This window comes from Dromiciops gliroides, chromosome 1 (genome assembly GCF_019393635.1).
Source record: "Dromiciops gliroides isolate mDroGli1 chromosome 1, mDroGli1.pri, whole genome shotgun sequence".
NCBI lineage: Eukaryota > Metazoa > Chordata > Mammalia > Microbiotheria > Microbiotheriidae > Dromiciops > Dromiciops gliroides.
In genome coordinates, this window is record NC_057861.1 from 701,642,437 (window position 1) to 701,662,932 (window position 20,496).

Below are 20,496 nucleotides of genomic sequence, written 5' to 3' on the forward strand. Positions count from 1 at the left end.
GACCTTCTCCCCGACCTGATCTAGGGTTGGGGCTGCTTTCACCGGCCGGGGGGATTGGGGGGTTGTGAATCTGACCCTTCTTCTGCTCGTTTCCACCACCAGGCGGGCAGCTAGGTGGGCTCAGTTGGGGGAGGAGTGGAAAGAAACACCCCCAAAAGGGATTTGTGTTTGCTCAAACTCTAGGAGAGGGTCATTCAATTGAGCATGCGCAGCCGCCGGCTCAACCACCCGATCGGAGCTGGGTCCAACTGAGCATGTGCAGACCTGGGCGGGGGGGGGGGGGGGGGGGGGAGTGGGTAGGTGGTCTCTTTGGAAGCGTTCCGGGACTCCCTCCGTAGCGCCCCCCTCGTCCCCCTCTCCCTCCCCTCCCCCGCCTCATAGATGCGTCGTCTCTATCGAATAAAGACAAGACATCCCGAGCCCACTTTCTCCCCAGACCCAGTCCACGGCCCCGCGCGTTACAAGGAATTCGGCCCCTCGAGGGCGGGGCCTTAGGGGCTGATAGCCGCCTGCCTCTTCTGATTGGCTCCCGGCTCCCTGCCCCTTCTGGTTCCCACGAGGTCCGGGCCCACGTTTGCACACAATCTCATAGACCCGGCCCTTCTGCCCAGCCACGGTTCTGGGAGTAGTGACCCCAGTGTCCCTCTCTGGCCAAGGCCAGCTCGTGCCATCATGATCAGCCACTTCCCTGGGCACAGAAACGACCTAGCTGCCGAGGAGAAAAGGGACGGGAGGCACGTTTCTGCTCAGCATCCTTAATTCAGGGCCAGTTTAATCAGTTTCGCGGTGCCCGGAGTAGAGCCTACTGGGAATGGGGAGAGGATGTCATCTGCCCTCGCCTCCCCACTTCCACCCCCCATTAGTAAATACAGCAGCTTCCACCTTCAGGCACCTTGCCTGGATCCCCCGGGGGGGAACAGCCCTCGCCGCTTGCCCCAAGAGCTTAGAATAAATCACAGCTGCTACCGGGGTGGTATGCAGCCATTTTGGAGAAACCACCCATCGGCAAATTGAGGTCGTTCAATAGCACATGAGAAGTCAACTTGGCAACAGCACAAGTAGATCGAGGGTGGCCAGAAGTGAAGCATTGTTTCGCTAACCCATGTTTGGGAAACTGGGCCGGGCAGGATTTGTGGCGTGGTTCATAACCTTGGTTGCATAGGCCAAGGGAAGTAGTAATGGCATTTGAGACACCTGGGGACGGGGGCTCCCAAAAGGAAAGGGGCAGCCTCATTTGCTAGCTTTCGGATGCGGACCCAAGATCGGCTCCACTGCAGCAAAGGGGAAATGAGGGTTGGTCGCGCTAAAAGCTGTGAGAAGCAGAGTGGGCTGCGTAGTCCTAATCCCTACTAGGCTTTGGGCTCACCCATTCTGTGCTTTGGGATTAACCAAAGCAAGATGCAGGAGTCTGACGTGGAGGAAGGAGGGGAGGGGAGGGCTATAGCTTGTGTGGGTTTCCTGGCGGAATGAAGGTTGGCCTGGGCTCTCTTCTCTTTGTCCCAGGCGCTCAAGCCTGGCAGGGGATGTGCTTACTGTTCTAGGTTCGGACACAAACTCTGCCATTACCCACAGTGATCTTCTTTCGGGGCCCCTTCTTCACCTCATCGATGGAGAGTTAAGCAAGGGGAATGTCCCCACCTTGGAGATGGGGAGAAATCAAGTCATCAGCTCTCTGCTCGAATGCACCGAGCCAGCAAAGAGGGTGAGAGGTGATTCAGAGGAGGGGAGAGAGACAGGACCTAGTGGTGGTCTTTGAGCAGAATGATACAGATTAGTCTCGAAAGCAGGACAGCATTGGGTACTTCTCTCTCAGACATACCTATCCTGACCTGAATATGTTCCACTCACACCCCTTCAGCATTACCATTCTGGTTTTGTCCAGAGTGCTGGTCCGAAGTCCTGGGGTGGAAAGAAAGGAGTGTGTTTGGTAGTGGTGGAGGGGAGGGAGGGGACTGGTCCCCCAACCCAATTCACAGGTGTGTGTCCTCCTCGAATACATCAGAGTCCTCAGGGTCTCTCTTGCCCCCCATCAGCACAGTCCAGCCCCCAGGCCCATTGACAGTGCTGCCCCCATTCAGGCTCGGCTGCTTCTCCTGCATCTCTGACTGGCTGTCACTGGCCACATCCAATGTGGGGTTGTCATGGCATCCATTCTCCACAAAGCGAAGTTCTTCTCCATGGGACTAAGGAGGAGACAAGAAAAGTCAAAGCTGTTAGAAAGAGATCCTGGGAAAATCTGCCTCAGGTGATCTGACCTCAAGTAGAGGCATGAGCCTATGACTGAGCGCTCGCCCCTCAGCCCACTCCCCTCTTCTCCAGCGATGGTCTTCTCTAGGAGTTCACCTGCCCCATTCCTGGCTCATCTTCGTGGTCCCTTGCCCACAGTTGGTTCTGGCCCCTTACCATGTTCTTGAGCTTGGGCAGACGACGCTGCCAGCAATTGTAGATGAGCCCTAGAACGATGATGATGACACAGATGGAGCCAATGACGACCAGCACAACAAAGAGCTTCCCATAGTCACTCCGGACCTGGCTCGGCCGGGCCTGGCAGCTAGTGGTAGTGGAGTAATTCTGGATGCCAATCTAGAAGAGAAACAGGAAGGCAAAAAAAGTGAGGACATTGCCCCTGGATGCACCAGAGGCACTTGCTTAGACACTCTCAGGGGGCTTTGGGAACCCCCAGAACAGCCTCCCAGCTACTCCTGCCGACTGCCCAAGTGTGTCACAGAACAGAGAAAGGCTAGGAGGGGCAAGGATGTCCTTGAGCTGGGAATCCTCAGGAGATAGCAGAGGGTGGGGCAGCTGATGTCAAGGGTGCCTACAACCATCTAATCATACCCATGCCCTCTACAACATTCAGACAAGGGGTCATTTAGTCTGTGCTTAAAGACCTCTAGGGAAGGGCAACCCACCACTTCCTGGGGTAGCCCATTTCTCCTGACATTGATCAAACTTAAACTGCCCCTTTGCAATTTTTCCCCATTGTTCCTAATTCTAGCCCTCTGGGGCTAGAAAGAGTCCTTCTCAGGCCTTTCCACACAACAGTCTTTCAGATGCTTGAAGACAACTCTTAAGACCTCCCACTAAGTTGTCAGGTTAAGTATTCTGTGAGAAATGAATATTTTTCACTTATATTTAATAACTAATTATTGTATCAGGACCAAGGTTTTTCCCCTTTCCTACTTCCTCATCCAGAAACCAACCAGTGTTTGAAATTTTTCTTAGAGATTTACCCAGACCAAGATCTAGTCAGACAGTAAAATAAGTTCTAAATTTAGGTTAATGGGTGTATTCCTGCTCATTGTGTTTGCTCAGACAAGTCCAGGGACAGATGTTGGTTCTCCCTATTATCAAGACAGGTGATATGGAAATTGATGTCTCTTGGACCAAGATTTGAGTGGCCTAAGTCACATACCCCAAGATTATCCACCTTCCATTTGATTAACCAATCACAGATGAGTAGGCACCCCTTGGAAGACCTCTTCTTCAAAGGGCATATAAACTGTGACTCCACTGCCATTAGGTATCTTTGGTCTAAGAGAGCTGGCCAAATGACCATCCTTTTGTTAACAATCTGCTGGCCTTATTAATGATTAAATTACCCAGAAACTATGTCTCTCAAATTTTTACCATCATAGTCTCCATTTCTTCAATCAATTCTCATGTGACAAGTATCTGTCCTATTCTCTTGGTGAACCCTTGGGACCTGGATTATGTCCATGGTGTCTCATTCTTATAGGCATCCAGAAACTAGATAATGGGGAACTTGGGAGTCCATACCAGGTTGGGGGAAAGTGAACATTAAGAATGAGGCTTAGGGGCAGCTAGGTGATGCAGTGGATAGAGCACCGGCCTTGGAGTCAGGAGTACCTGAGTTCAAATCTGGCCTCAAACACTTGACACTTACTAGCTGTGTGACCCTGGGCAAGTCACTTAACCCTCATTGCCTTGCAAAACAAAACAAAAAAACAAACAAAAAGAATTAGTCTTAGAAAATAGCCCAGGGTAGAGCCAAGATAGCGGAGGAAAGGCAGTGAGCTCTCGAACTCATGACATGATCGCTCCAAAAAACATCCAAATAATGCCATAGGAAAATGCCTGAAACAGCAAAACTCACAGAAGAATGTGCTGAAATCATCTTCTAACCAAGAACAGCTTGGAAGGTCAGAAGGAGGGAACTGCTGTGCTAATACAGGAGTCAGGCCCAACCCCACAGTCACCCTGACAGATCCAGTCCCAGGAAGGCCTCACCAGAAAGGGAGATCCCCAGAGCCTCTGAATCAGCTGAAGCACCAATGTTGTCTGGAACTAAGCTCACAGTCTGGTGAAAGGACTGAGCCCTGGACAGGGTTACAGGGGTCCATGCTGGTGCTGAGGCAGAACTTGGATTTTTCACCCCTGCTAGGAACCAGGAGGTAGGCTTGAGTAGCAGTGGCCCAGGTGGGGGAGGGTCACAGCCTCATCGAAGTTAACAACCACAACACACAAAGCTGGTTGATTAGCAAGTTGGCCTGGGGTCATCTATGCACCAGGGAACAGGCCAGGCAAGTGAAGAACCTGATCCTCCTTAAATCATACTACCTGGGACTTCTTAAGCTTGGAATACTGCAGCCTGGAAACAGTGCCCCACTTTAAGGAGATAAAAGTCAAGTAAAAGAAAGGCAAGATGAGCAGACAGAGAAAGGTGAAGACCATAGAAAGTTTCTTCAGTAACAAGGAAGACCAAGGGGCACCCTCAGAGGAAGATGTCAACATCAGGGCCTCTATATCTAAAGCTTCCAAGAAAAATATGAATTGGTCTCAGGACATAGAGGTGCTCAAAAAGGACTTTGAAGATAAAGTTAGAGAGGTAGAGGAAAAAATGGAAAGAGAAATGAGGGTGATGCAGGAAAGACTTGAGAAAAAAGTCAACAGCTTGAAAATCCAAATGGAAAAGCTCTCTGATGAAAATAATTGCCTAAGAATTAGGATCGAACAAATGGAAGTCAGTGACTTTATGAAAAATCAAGACACAATAAAGCAAATCCAAATGAATAAAAAAAATAGAGGGCAATGTGAAATATCTTCTGGGAAAAATGACCTGGAAAATAGGTCCAGGAGAGAAAATCTGAAAATTATTGGTCTACCTGAAAACCATGATAAAGGAAAGAGCTTAGACATCATCTTCCAAGATATTCTCAGGGAAAATTGCCCTGAAATTCTAGAAGAAGCAGCTAAAATAGAAATGGAAAGAATCCACCGATCACCTCCAGAAAGAGATCCCAAAAGGAAAACTCCTAGGAATATTATAGCCAAATTCCAGAGCTCTCAGGTCAAGGAGAAAATATTGCAAGCTGCCAAAAAGAAAAAATTCAAGTACTGTGGAGCCCCAGTCAGGATAACACAAGATGTAGCAACTTCTACATTAAAGGACCGGAGGGCATGGAATATGATATTCCAGAAGACAAAGGAATTGGGATTACAACCAAGAATCACCTACCCAGCAAAACTCATGATAATCTTTCAGAGGAAAAATTGGGACTTTAATGAAAAAGAGGACTTTCAGATATTTGTGATGAAAAGACTTGAACTAAATGGCAAATTTGACTTTCAAATACAAGACCCTAGAGAACTATAAAAAATTGGAGTTGGGGGACATGCCTGGGGTCATACAGTGGGTGACCGTCTTGTGTCTGAGGCTGGGTTTTGGCTGGAATCCCCCTGCGTCCAAGGGTGATGCTTTGTCCACTGTGTCACCTAGCTTCCCCATGATGACATCCTTAGGGTTAAATTGAGGGGTGAGGGAAATGCACTGGGGGAGGGGGAAGGGCAGAGGTGAAATCCTACATGAAAGAAACAGGAAAAGGCTTATGGAGTGGGGGAAGAAATGGGAGAGGAGCAGGGCAGTAAATGAATTTTACACTCATCAGAAAAGGCTCAAAGACCTTAAACTCATCAGAGTTGGCTCAAGGAGGGACTAACAGACACACCCAATGGGGTGGAGCAATCTATTTAATCTGGGCAGTAAATGAGCCTAACACTCATCAGAATTGGCTCAAAGACCTCAATCTCATTAGAATTGGCTCTAGGAGGGAATAATGTACACACTCAATTGGGTGGAGTAATCTTTCTAACCCTGCAGGAAAATAAGAGGGGAAAGGGATCAAGAGAGAGGGACAAAAGAAGAAAAGGCAGAGTGGGGGAGGATATAGACAGAAGCAAATCCCTTCTGAAGAGTGATAGGATGAAAGAAGAGGGATAATAGAATAAATATTATGGGGAAGGGAATAGAATGGAAGGGAAACAGTTAACAATAGTAATGAAAAAGAGAAAAGGGGAGAAAATTGTACAAAAAATATTTATAGCAACTCTTTGTGGAGGCTAAGAATTGAGAATCAAGGGGATGTCCATCAATTGAGGAATGATGGAAGAAGCTGTGGTAAATGATTGTGGTGGAATGGTCTTGTGCTATAGGAAATGACAAACAGGATGATCCCCGAAAAACCTGGAAAGACTAATGAACATCGATGTATAGTGAAGTGAGCAGAGCTGGGAGGACAATAGTGACAACAGTATTGTTCAGTGAGCAAGTGTGAATGGCTTAACTACTCTCAGCAATGCAATGATCCAAGACAATCCCAAGGAACTAATGAGGAAACTTATTATCCACCCCATAGAAATAACTGATAAAAAGAACACTTGTGGATTGTACATATGTAACCTGGTTGCAATCTTGTGGAGGGAGGAAGAAAGGGAGGGAGGGAGAAAAATTTGGAACCCTAAATTTTATGAAAATGAATGTTGAAAACTACCCTTACATGTAACTAGAAAAAATAAAATAAATGTTTGTTGCTAAAAAAAAAAGAAAGAAAGAAAGAAAGAAAAAAAAAAGAATGATGCTTAGGGGCACCCAGGTGGCACAATGGATAGAGCACCAGTCCTGGATTCAGGAGGACCTGAGTTCAAATCCAGCCTCAGACACTTGACACTTACTAGCTGTGTGACCCTGGGCAAGTCACTTAACCCCAATTGCCTCACAAAAAAAACCAAACAACAAAGAATGAGGTTTTATTAATAAATAACCCCAAGCAAGAAGGAACCCATCCTCAGATCTAGTCCCAACTGAAGCTTCCTTCCAATTCTGTTGTTGGCTATATTACAGAGCTCCCTTCTTTCTTTAAAAATCATTAATTTGATAAATCTTTGCTATTGAAACCAGTCCTTGCCTTGTGGTTTGCAGACAGACAAGGCATTTGTATGTCCTTGGCAAAGACAGAAACTTGGGCTCTCTCCCATGTCAAAAGTTGTACCTTCATATGTAATTTGAGCCTCACCATGACATGTACAACTTGATTTATCACAAAATAAATAGTAGTTGCCATGGTAAATAGAATATTCTGAAACAAAACATATGAGCATCTATAAAAAGTAGCATTTATATGTGCCCCTTGTTTTGTTCTCCCAAGAGCTACAGTCACCCCAGGTGGCCACGACTTTGTCTAGCCCTAGTCTGCCCTCTCCTCTCCTCACCAGTTCTCCCTCTTTAGTCTCCTATCTCTGGTAATCACATAGGCCAGTCTCTAGGCCTAGTGCCACTTTCTTATCTCTGCTTGTTGAAGCCCTTCAGGGCCCTCTTCCTGTACCACCTCCTCCATGAAACCTCCCCTGATCCTCACAACCAAAGGTCACTCCTTCCTCCTCAGATTTCCTATTTAGACCTTCCTGTTAACCAATCATATTCTACCTCACATCCTACTTCTTTGAGCTCATGTTGTTTTGCCCCAGCTGGTTGTAAGCTGCTTGAGGACAGGAGTGATCGTCTTTAAAATTTATCCAACTGAGAAAACATAGGATTTAAACAACAACTTCACAAAGACACTAAGGAACAAAATAACGAAATCAAATGGGATAGAAAGTTCTTCCATTCCAATCTCCTATCGACATTTGCTGGGTTTGCTGGGTTTTGGAAAAGCTCCAGCTTATTAGTGTTTGTAGAAAAATCCTTAAAGAAGTTTGGCTCAAAGCTCACTGAGATGTAGTTCATTAGAGGAAGCACCTGAGCTAAGAATGAAATGTTGGCTTTGTATGTGGAGACAGCACTTTTTCTGCCCTTCCTAGGAGATGGGCTGATTCTTAGCCAAACTGTGATGTCAGCCAAGTCTTTCTTGGGTCCTCTTCACTCTCCCTCATTTCTCTAACAGCCCCTAATCCTTCCTGGCCCTCCAGTGGGCTACTGAGGGTCTTCCCCCAAGTAGTTATTACCCCTTCAAATTTCCACTATACCCATCCCCCTCAGGGTTCTGTTCTCTACTGAGTAATAATGTGTAGAGCAGTGGATTATCACTTAGGATACACTAATTCCTACTGACATGTCTACTAGACATAGATAAATACCACCCAGGCAATAGAAAGGCTTTAACTTGCTAAAATCCTGGGCTCTTTCAGGAGGTTCTTTAGGAAGAGGCTGATAGTGAGAATTTCAGAAACCGTGGCAGACCAGGAAGGATCCATTTTGAGTCTGGCAGCCATTTATTGCATCAAATCCCAAACATGTAGGCAGGTACCTAGTAAGTTTACTGGTAAGGCCCTTGTCCAAATGGCTGTGCAATGTGAAGGCCCAGGTTCTAAGGCTCTTACCTCCACCAAACTTCTCCGGATGTCGCCCAGAACCGAGAGGACATCTTTGGTTGGAACCACTCCTGAGAAGAAGGAAAAAGAATTGTCTCTATTGTCTCAGGCCCTGGGGCTCTACATCAGCAGGAAATTAGACTCTGGGTCCCATCCATTTTCTAGCCTTGGCATTCTCTGTAACCCCGCTGAGTTCCCACTCCTCCCTCACACACCCTTTTCACTCCACATTCTCCTTTCATTCCTCCTATAAATATGCCTCTCTTTCCTCCCTCATTTCTTTTTTTTTCCTCCCTCATTTCTACATACAAAATGGGGAACCTGGAGACCACTGCCAAAGTGGGGAGTGGTCCAAGACAGAAACTCACCTGAGTTGTGGCTATAAGGTAAAAGGAGTACAAGTGATATCAGCACCCTCTAGCTTTTAGTGACCTAGACAAAGCTTCAGTTGTCCCAACCTAGTTATTATGATGCTGGGTTAGGGACAGAGAATTGGACCTGTGACTATATTACTACAGGGAATTCTTGGTATCCTCTATACCAATTCAAATCAGCACCTTCTCTGCCACTTAAAGTCTTAGAGAGGGCCTACAACACTGAAGGTGAAGTGACTTACCCAAGGTAACACAACCCATATCCATCAGAGGTATGGCGTGAATCCAGGTCTTCTCCGTTTTGAGAACTTTCTGTCCACTCCAGCAGGTGGCTTTTATAGGTCTGAATGAACCTAATAATGTTGGCTCTCTTCTTTTTCTCCAGTGCCCCAGATTTTCCCTGTAGCCTCAAGATCTCAGAACTCCCAGACTGAACCCTGAATATGTGATTGACAGAACTTCTCTTCTACCTTCCCTCAAAGCCCTAAGATAAGGGGAAATGTAAAGACCTATGCTTTTTTCATCCATTCTGGGTGGAGACTCTTGAAGGCCATGGAAAGGATGCCAAAATGCTGTGACTCTTATGAGGCGCCACAGTAAGATGCCATGCCCCCTGAGTGAATCTGGCTTCCTGCTGTATTCTGTGCCCAAGCACTAGAAAAGGAGAGGAGCAAAGGTCCAGCCCTTTTCTAGTCTACCTGGCATGCATTCTTCCTCCTCCTCTCCTCCTGTCTGTGCCTCCCTTGTCCTGCTTCTCTTGTTCTCTCAGTCCCACCCACTACACCTGGGTCTTTCTTCTTCCAAGCCCTCCCACCTCTTGCTCCATCCCCAGCTCTGGGCACTTACCCTGCTCTCCCACTAGGGTCATCAGCAAGTGCTGCTCATTCTCACTGGGTTTGCTCAGGGAGATGTGCCAGTCCCCAGGACGCCCATCCCCCTGCCGGGGCAGCACCTCCTCTACCAGGGCCAGGAGTCGAAGCCCCCTGTGTTGCCGGAACACTTCCTGCCAAAGAGACGAGGAAATCTCCCTAAGACCTAAGCCGAGCAAAGCCACCATAAGTGGCTCCCTCCAGTCCTTCCCCTTAGGAATCCTGCTCAATGGCCTTGCACCATGTAAACCTCTTCCATTTGCTTTCAGAGGTTGCCTGGCCCACAGCACAACCTCCTCCCTGGCCCCATCCCTGTATTGTAGGAGAAGTACACCATGAGCACAAGTACCAGAGAAGCCTGACAACAGGCTCTGACATATTTCAAACCCACAGCAATCCATTGTCTATACTACTGGACACTGGGGCCTTAATCATATATTGGTGATGATCCTGGACTCCTTGATAGCAGGGACTGGTTTACTTTTTGTTGTATCACTAACAATACCCAGCAGAGGTCTAGACACAATATAGGCTTGTAAAATGCTGGTTGAGTGAATTAATGAATGAATGAATGAACAAACGAATGAACAAATAAATGAATGAATGTCTTCCAGCCTTGTTTAGTAACCTCCATTCCCCCACAGGGAGTTACCATCCTCCAGTTCTACAGATGGGTTTTGTTTTGTTTTTTTTTTTTTGGTCTTGTAGCTCCCCTGTTCCCTCAGCTCCAGATCTTCTGGATCTCTCAGGAGGCCTTTCCATTCCACTCACCACAGTCTCTTTCTGCTTCCCTAATGGCCCCACTCCAGCCTCTTCCCCAGGACAGCAGCCAGGTGAAGTGACGGTGCTCATCTCTAGCTGTCTCCTGTGCCTTGGAATCGAGTTGGGGGAGCCTAAAGACACTCACAACATGCAGATCCATCCCTTGGGGTTTCTCTGCCACTTCCCATCCCCTCCTTTCTAGTCTCTTGCCCATGTTGCTGCTAAAGGCCACCAACATGATTCACAGGCCTGACCATCCCCCGTGGTTACCGAGGTAAAAGTCCAGGCTCTTTCCAGCCTAATGGGAAGAGAGAACTTGATTCTAAATTTAAGAGGGAGTGACCCTTGCTTGGAAGACTTGAATGCACTCAGAAACAGTGCAACAACAACCAACCTGATGTGTCACCCCAGGGGAGCTTCTCCTTCCTACCCCAGAAAAAGCCAACTTGAGTAGAAAGGACAATGCCACCTAGCAGCCCCACAGCCAACCAAATTTGGGAATAAGAGGGATCAAGACCATGTTTCATCATCCAGCATGGGCTCTCTTGACTGCTCAGGTCCACATTGCCTGGACTTTTCCCTCTGCAGACCGCATGGGGAGAACTGACTCCCTCCCAGAGGGAGTGACAGGGACGCAGAGGCAAGGCATCCCAAGCCAAGGTTGGTTGGCAGATTTGGGATCACCAATTAGATGAGCAAGGCGTGGAGTTGTAAGAGCACTGCCACTTTCCTCTCCCCAAAGTCCCCACCAAAATGGTGGGCATTATTTCCTTTATGCCTACCCCACAGAGCGCTCACCCCCTACCACCCTCCAGTATTTTAGTACTGATATGTCATCTGCCCAACATCAACCCATTGTGGGTTCCATCTTCATATCCATCCCCACTATCCCAAGAGCAGGAGTAATCAACCCTTGACCCTGAAGGTATATGTGGCTGTTTAGAGCTTGAAGTGTGCCCCTTATAGCAAGGAGAAGGAAAACAAAGGTCATTACAAATGACTTCATATTTTCAAATGCAACAAAAATATCATTAAAAATAACAGCTAAATTTCATATGCAAATGAATAAATGGATGGATGATGGAAACCTTTATTCTGTTTAGCATAATAAATGAATTAGGTAATAACATTGAAAAAATAATGTAAGACAGTTTTTTGCCAATGATATCGGTGAATGGAGATACCCTGCTTCTTGCTGCCTTCTCTTGATCCCCACCCAAATCTCCCACTTCCTATGAGCCTCTTTTCTGCTCCCCCAAATCCTCCTGAGTCCCTACCCAAGACCCAGAACTCACACAGTCTATGTTCTCCGTCATATTCAAGATAATGTAGTTCTTTCCAGCCAGGTTGCTCCAGTCTTTGCAGATAACCTGGACATTGACAGGGAGAGAAATGAGGAGGGAGGGAGCAGAGTGACCACTAGCCTGAATGCCAACTTTGGCATGCATCACCTAGGATGCCACTGCTAATGGAGTGGAAGCCTGCCCACTCCACCCCCCAAATCATCAGCAAGCCATGAGGCATGTCCCTGGAGCATCTCACAGAGCTGAAATTCCAGCCTCTTCCTGCATGGCCCCCGTGTCACTTACTTCTTTTAAAAGATTTCCTCAAAAACCAAAGCTCACTGTCAGAGACCCTGGTGAGCGTGGGACTATTGAGAGTTCTTTTATGGAATGTTAGGCTACCCTTTCAGAATCCCACTCTTTCCCAATCAATAAGCCCCGTCATGTTACCTGAGCTGGGTCCCAGGATGTCCTGGTGGGTACCCCAGGAGCCTGCCCATCCTCAACTGGAAGAGGAAGGTCTTGTTGGCCCGTGGCAGCAGCAGAGGGTGTGAGTTCTACTCCACCAAGGTCCGGGGTGGGAGAGGCAGAGATGCTCATTTGGGAAGGAGCCCCAGAGGGCACGTTTCTTTGAGAAGGTGATACAGAAGGGGACTCATCCCCCTGCTTGACCACTGGTCCTTTTGATACCACGGTGTCCTCCTCATCGATTTCCTCCTTAGCATAACCTGTATCTTGTTCTGTCACTCCCACAGTTCCTTCTGCCCCCTGCTTGGTAAAGTCTTGGCTGCCCAGGGTCACCGTAGCTGGGATGATTGGAAGTGGTGATAAGCCTGGCTCCATGCTGCTCCCCACTTCCACACCTTGGTCCACAGGATCTTCATGTCTGTTTCTGGGAACCCCTGAGCCAGGTGGGGTGCTGGTAGAAAAGGGGCCAGGTACCTGAGATTGGGGTGTCTCCTGGGACCCATTGACTGCAAGTAATCCCTCCTCCTGCTTTTTTGGTTCCCTTTCTTCCTCCTCTTCCCCTTCCTGCTCTTCTTCTTCTTCCTCCTCCTCCACTTCTTCTTCTTCCTCTTCTTCTTCTTCCTCTTCTTCATCCAAATCCTCAGGAGGATTATGCCAGGGTGGCTCAACCAGATTCATTGTGGGCAGGGGAGAGGAGAGGTTTGGAGCATCTTGGTCCTGACTCTTGTCTTCTTCTGGCGCTGTTTTTTGTGGCGAGAGTGGAAAGGTGTAGTCTGAAGATAGAGATAAAAGGTTAGTTCATTCATTTGTGATTTATTTATCAGCTATGATGTGCTACAAAAGAAATGTAAGAAACAATGGGAGGGGGTGGCAGCTAAGTGCCGCAGTGGATAAAGTACTGGTCCTGGATTCAGGAGGACCCGAGTTCAAATCCAGCCTCAGACACTTGACACTAGATGTGTGACCCTGGGCAAGTCACTTAACCCTCATTGCCCTGCAAAAACAAAAACAAAAACCAACATTGAGGAACAGAGAAAAGACCAGCTCAGCCAGAGTGGAGGGGTCATTTTAGGGAATTAATAGGAGATATATTTGGCCACATTTCTGACTATCAGACCAAGTTTGGACTTTATCTTACAGGTGATAAGGAATAACTCAGGTTTTACGAATTTAAAAAAACACCTCATTGGTCTTGCATTGGTGTGTATGATGGATTAGAAGATTAAAAGTGGGACATGTGGGGGCAGCTAGGTGGCACAGTGGATAGAGCACCGGCCTTGGAGTCAGGAGTACCTGAGTTCAAATCTGGCCCCAGACACTTAACACTTACTAGCTGTGTGACCCTGGGCAAGTCACTTAACCCCCATTGCCCCACAAAAAAAAAAAAAAGTGGGACATGTGCAAGGGCAGCTAGGTGGCACAATGGATAAAGCACCGGCCCTGGATTCAGGAATATCTGAGTTCAAATCGGGCCTCAGACACTTGACACTTACTACCTGTGTGACCCTGGGCAAGTCACTTAACTATCATTGACCCACAAAAAGAAAAGTGGGACACGTGGACACTGGAAAACTAGCAAGGAGGCTGCTGCAATAATAGAGGTGAAGAGATGAGAATTGACCTAAAGTAGAAGCAGTAGAGATGGAATGAAAGTGATCAAATTGGGAGCTATTTGGAAGGAATACTCCATTTGTCTTAGTAATCAACTGAATGTCGGGGACAAATGAGAGAAAAGAGTCAAAAGATGACTCCCAAGATTCAGAGGCCAGGTGATTGGGAGATCGGTGGAGACCCTAATACAAAATGAATGATATAAAGGAGTGCTGATCTGATAGCATTTGGGGACATGTTGAGTTTGAGGTGACAGCAGAACATTCAAGTGGAGATGGGTTTTCGATATCTTCAGTTTCTTAAGTTCCTTATCAAGATAAGCCTGGGCAAGGCTACTACATGTGCCCTTGGATCATTCCCAATAGCCTGCTCCCCCAAACCAGTTAGGAGGCAAGAAGTCTCTTTTTTTCTTCTTTTTTGTTTTGTTTTGGTGGGGCAATGAGGGTTAAGTGACTTGCCCAAGGTCACACAGCTAGTAAGTGTCAACTGTCTGAGGCCAGATTTGAACTCAGGTCCTCCTGAATCCAGGGCTGGTGCTTTATTCACTGTGCCACCTAGCTGCCCCCGAGGCAAGAAGTCTCAAAGGGCAAAGTGGTTGTCGCTAGAAGGAGGAAGACAAACTTGAGGTTACAGAACCTGAGTCACTGAATCTTCCTGGGCTTCAGTAACTTCATTTGTAAAATTAAAGACTAGAAGGTCTCTAAGATCCCTTTCAGCTTCAGATTGAGAAGCTAGGATCCTCTGACCTACTGAACTGTTGGTTCCTTTGACAGGAACCATGGAGATGCCTTTCTACATAGTGTTTGCTAAAATCAGAAAAGCAGGAATGAGAAGCCCCACATTTCTTGATCTACCCCTCTGTTGGTAAAGAGTAAAGATTCGGACCCATATACACCAAGATATTTATAACAGTAATTTCTGTGGTGTCAAAGAACTGGAAACAAAGTAGATGCCCATCAATGTGGGAATAATTAAAAAAAATAATAATGACAGGTCATGAATGAATGTTATATTACTGTGCTATAAGAAACAATGAATAGGGGGCAGCTAGGTAGTACAGTGGAAAAAGCACCAGCCCTGGATTCAGAAAGACCTGAGTTCAAATCTGGCATCAGACACTTGACACTTAACTAGCTGTGTGACCTTGGGCAAGTCACTTAATCCCAATTGCCTTGATTAAAAAAAAAAAAAAGAGCTTAGGGAGTGGCTGAAAACTCCAAGGAAGAATGGAGTGGAGATGAGAGCTCCTTTACTACCATAGCTTTCTCTTTTTTAATAATAATAATAATAATAATAAACATTTTTATTTAAAGATTTGAGTTCCAAATTCTATCCTTCCCTCCTTCCCTCCCCTCCCCCTGCTCCCTGAGGCAGTAAGCAATCAGATATGGATTATACATATATAATTATGTAAAACATTACCATGTTTGTCATTTTATATAAGAAAACTTGAATAAAAGGGAAAATATGAAAGAAAGTGAAAATAGCATGCTTCAGTCTATGTTCTATCAATATCAGTTCTTTCTTTGGAGGTGGAATGTATGATTCACTAATAGTCCTTTGGGATTGTCTTGGACCACTGTATTACTGAGAATAGTTAAATCATTCACAGTTCTTCATCGAACAATATTGCTGTCGCTGTGTACAATGTTCTCTGGGTTCTGTTCATTTCATTATACATCAGTTCATTTAAGTCATTCCAGGCCTTTCTGAAATCATCCTGCTTGTCATTTCTTATGGCACAATAATATTCCATTACAATTATATACCACAGTTTATTTAGCTATTATCCAATTGATGGGCATCCCTTTGATTTCCAATTCTTAACCATCACAAAAAGAGCTACTAGAAATATTTTTGTACAAATAGGTCTTTTTTCTCTTTTTTGGGGTATCATAGCCTTCTGACCATGAACCCTTTCAATCCAGACCCTAGCTACCCTTTTATGGCCTAACTGGTGTATGGGGCCTAGCCTCTCTTGGCCTACTCACATGATTTAATCCAAGATCCTTTGCTGACATCAAAGAACACCAGACTAAGGATCAGCTGACTTGGGTTTTAGTTCGGACCTCTAATTCATCTTGATTAAATCACTTACCTCACTGGGCCTTAGTTTCCTTATCTGTAAAATGAAAAGACTAGACTAGTGTGCAGATGGGGATAGAAGTCTATAACTGAGTGATCTGTTTCTCTGAGAAGCCTGTGGGCAGGCCCTTCTGCTCACCTGCCTACTTTGGCCTCTTAGAAGAACAGAAGCTTCTGGACAAGAAATGTTCATCCTTTTGCATTTGCATGCCCAGGACTCAGGATAGCACCTTGTACTGTGAAGGCACTTCACACATGCTGCCAACACTGAGCTGATTTAGACAGGCAGAAGTGTTAACAGCTCCATTGGTCCCTCTGGGGCTCCGGAGTCACTGGCACACAGTGGGCCGGGAGGCAAGGTGTACAAATGGTGATTGGCACAGGCGTGGTGAGAGCTGCAAGGAAGCAGCACATTCCAGTGCCCAGAGAGGAGACACCCTCCCCCTTTATCCATGTTGCTGGGGCCCGAGGCAAGCTCTGGTCACCTCTAGTTATGGCTCTGAGTATCATCATGGACAAGTTAGAAATGTAATGAGACTAGAAAGACAGAGTCTGCAGACAGAGATGAAAAAGTTTGTTCATTCACTTCTCCCTTCCCTTACTCCTCTCCAGTTTCAAGGTAGAAGAAGGTGTTAGGCCTGGGCAAGGCTGTTCCTGAAGAGAGAAATCCTGCTTCTCCTCCAAACTTACTATTTCCCATTCTTTCCCAACATGGCTGGCCCCTGGCTTGAGCTTAATTTGATACAATTATAATGGCTATGATCCATCACTATAGTGATTTCACCTGAGCAAGACTCTAAGTTTCCAAACTTGACAGGAATCAGGTCAGGACTCTGTCCCCTAGAAGAAAGAAGCTAGTGGAGGTAGCTAGCATTGGTTTTCCACTCTGAGCTCAGGGACCTTGAAAAGCAAGGACAACTGGGAATGCTTTTTTTTTTTCTAAAGCATTGCTAAAAACTTAGGAAAGGCCACTCAAGTTGAGATTATGAGAGTGACGACCTGAGAAGGAAATGAATGTCTGCTTAAGTAGCAGGGCTGAAAGTAGAAGCCAGTAGTTCCCACTCTATCAGATGAGAAATAATGAATCCCCAGTTCTGGAGACATTGAGCCTGGAGAAGGGGTGACTAACATGGGAGGGACTCTAAGAGCTGATTTCACACACTCAAAGTTCCATCATCTGAAAGAGACAACAGACTGCCTTTTCAAACTATAGTTTCCATTTTATTCTTTTCAGAAACATATTGTCCCTAGCCATAAATTCTCTTGGAGAAGTTATTTTAAAGAAAAGCTAAACCAAGTCTTAGAATACAAACTCCTTGGGAAAGATCACTTCTTTTTTTTCTGTTTTCCTACAGAGGTCAAAAATCTCCCTAGAACTACTTTGCACACATCTGTTTTTAGGCTCATCCAACCAACAATGAGACATAACCAAACCAAGTGCAGACCAGTCACTTTAGCTACACAGTCTCACTTTTCTCACCTATAAGAAGACCAAGTTAGATTAGGTGATCTATAAAGTCCCTTTTAGCTCTAACATTCTGAGTCTGTAACTGATTTTGTTTAACTCCTGGAGGCAAACTAAGATGAATGGGTGGAGGTTACCAAGAGACAGATTTCAGCTCAGTACGAGGGAGAAATTTCTAACAACTTGAAAAGACTTTCAGTCCCTACATTTAAAGCTGGAAGGGCCCTGCAATAATATGTAGTTCATATGCCCAAAGGGCTATGGGACTGTTCATACCCTTTGACCCAGTGCTACCAGTGCTAGGTCTGTATCCCAAAGAGACCATAGAAAAGGGAAAAGGACTCACATGTACAACATTATTTATAGCAGCTCTCTTTGTGGTGGCAAAGAATTGGAAATCAAGGGAAAACAAGATGTTGTATATGAATGTAATGGAATACTATTGTGCTATAAGAAATAATGAGCAGGAAGAATTCAGAGAAACCTGTAAGGACTTACATGTACTGATGCTGACTGAGAGGAACAGAACCAGGAGAACATTGTACACAGTAACAGCAACATTGTGTGATGAACAATGGGGATACACTTGGCTCTTCTCAGCAGTGCAATGATCCAAAACAGTTTCAAAGAACTCATGATGGAAAATGCTCTCAACATCCAGAAAAAAGAACTGTGAATTATGAATGCACATTGAACCATACTGTTTCTACTTTTGGACTGGTTTTTTTCCCTTCTTTTTTGAGGTTTTTCCCTTGTGCTCTGATTCTTCTTTCACAAGATGTCTAATGTAGAAATATGTTTAATGTGATTGTACATATACAACCTATATCAGACTGCTTTCTGTCTTGGGGAGGGAGGGAAAGGAGGGTGGGAGAAAAAAAAATTAGAACTAGAAATCCTGTGAAAATAAATGATGAAAACTATCCTCATATGTAACTGGAAAATAATAAAATACTTTTAAAAAAAAGAATATCTAGTACAATTTCCTCATTTGGCATATGACACCCAGGGAAGCAGGGGCCTTCTTGCCCAAGGTCACAGTGGTATTATATACATTAGAGGGAGGATTGGAATCCAGGGTCTGACTCCAAAGCCAGTGTTCTCTCTAAGGTACCATGAATTACAGTTGGCCAACAATAATATAAACCTCCCATAAAGGTAATGTGCCACCTGCCCATGGAAGTATTATGATCACTTGTCATGAAACTATAGAGAGGATTCTTGTATTGGGTGGGAGTCAATACTATATATTCCCTAAGGTCCTTTCCAGCTCTGAGATTTTAAGAAAAACTCAGGAAAAGAAAATGAGTGACTTGGAATGAAAGACATGCATATGAATACAAGCCTACAGACACAGAGCCATTAGAATCCTCACATGCACATACACATATGTCCTCATCTGTATGTGTGTATTGTGCACACATATGAAATGTATTTAAGACACCAAGGACAGGAAGTGGGGTCTATGAGCTAAGGGGGGAAAAAGGAGGAGAAACAAAAAGTAGGAAGAGAGAGATGTGGAGACCTTTACATAACCTAAGAGAAAGACCCATCCCGTTAATTTCTCAGAAGTAGGTCCCTCAGGAAGGAGTGGGGAGATAGGAAACACAGCTTCCAGGCTGGATTTTCTTCTTCAGGCAAGTCCTCAGAGTGGGTCTTTCATCTCAGGCTCCCACTTACACAGCCATTTTACAGCCCATGATGGGGACTTCTTGTGAGCTCCCTTTGAGGTAGGCAAGTATCATTATCTTCATTTTCCAGGTGAGGAAACTGGCTCCCAGAAATAGACTCAGATCCAGTCCCAGGTTTAGTGAACAGTGCGTCCAGAACACAAATGCTGTTGTTCTGACTCAGGCCTAGCGCTCTTACCAATTTGTCACTCTGGAATTCAATAGCCTGAAATCTCTAAGGAGTTCTTGCTAAGCCAGCACATTTGCACAGCTGCTAGAACAAGCCATAGAATGGTTTGCTGTGTCACTTTTAAATCATTCATGTGAGCTTCTAGGTTCTCTGGCTCACATTCACCAGATCTCAGAGTATCTCTGGGAGTAGGGAATATGTCAGGCCTAGGTCCTCCATGACCATGGATATCTGGAGGGCTACAGAGAACTAGTCACTTAGGAAATCCTGAAACAAGGTAGAACCCGGAATCCAACCCAATCCTGTAAACCCAGGACAGAAAACACGCTAGTATCCAAGTGTAAAGGTGGGATGGTTGATTTATTCAAACCTACCCCACTTAAAATAAGTGATTAGATGCCCAATCAATCAAGTTCCCAGGCCTTAGACTAAGTATGGAAAAGTCCCTCACACTGTAGTGATGATGCACAAGAATCATGCTTGGATAGGTCGAGGAAGCATGGCCATGGCTCAGTGTCATCTATAAACTATCAAACTGGTTAGAACCACCTTAGTCCAATAGAGTGGAGTGCCTGTGACTTTTCAGCACATCCTGGAAGAGCAATGGTAGAACTGAACTGTGGCAGATTGGAACGATGTCAAGGCATTATTAGCTTTAAAGGCATCTCAGAGCAGAAGACCCAGGCTGAGAGAAGTCCCCAGATAAGGCTGACTCTTTCCCTAACTTTTCCTTCTGGTGCCCTCTACCCACAAACACTCTAATCTAATCTACTGCTTTGTTACCCAAATGTTTCCAGGAAATTGAGTTTTGTCTCAATTACCAAGAGGCCATAGGTTAATTAGGGAGAAATATTAATGTAAAGTTAGGCACAGATCCCAACCTTTCCCTAAATGTTAGGACATTTCCTAACTGGGGGCTTGGAAGAATTGTGAATGAATTTCTAACTTTTCATCCAAAATAAATTTCTTGAAGTGAAAAAAGATAAAATCAAGTGAACCTTAGGAGCCATTATCCTGGTCCCTTAGGCTTTAATTATTAGAATAGGGTAATACATAAGCTTTCCTATGTTAGCTCCTGTCACCACCTGACTCTCAAAGGTACATGAAGAAGT

At 45.5% G+C, this 20,496-nt stretch overlaps 1 protein-coding gene across 1 annotated transcript in view; it reads right to left on the reverse strand.

The window, feature by feature from the left end:
• Positions 1–342: 342 nt before the first annotated feature.
• Positions 343–20,496, reverse strand: part of PODXL2 (podocalyxin like 2) — a 43,006-nt gene continuing 22,852 nt past the window's right edge. The window contains exons 3-8 of the mRNA XM_043977211.1: positions 12,346–13,136; positions 11,908–11,982; positions 9,828–9,984; positions 8,617–8,678; positions 2,404–2,583; positions 343–2,183 (exon numbers count right to left, since the gene is read on the reverse strand). Coding sequence (XP_043833146.1) covers positions 1,971–2,183; positions 2,404–2,583; positions 8,617–8,678; positions 9,828–9,984; positions 11,908–11,982; positions 12,346–13,136 — 1,478 coding nt within the window. The 3' untranslated portion in view covers positions 343–1,970. The remainder of the gene's footprint in view (positions 2,184–2,403; positions 2,584–8,616; positions 8,679–9,827; positions 9,985–11,907; positions 11,983–12,345; positions 13,137–20,496) is intronic.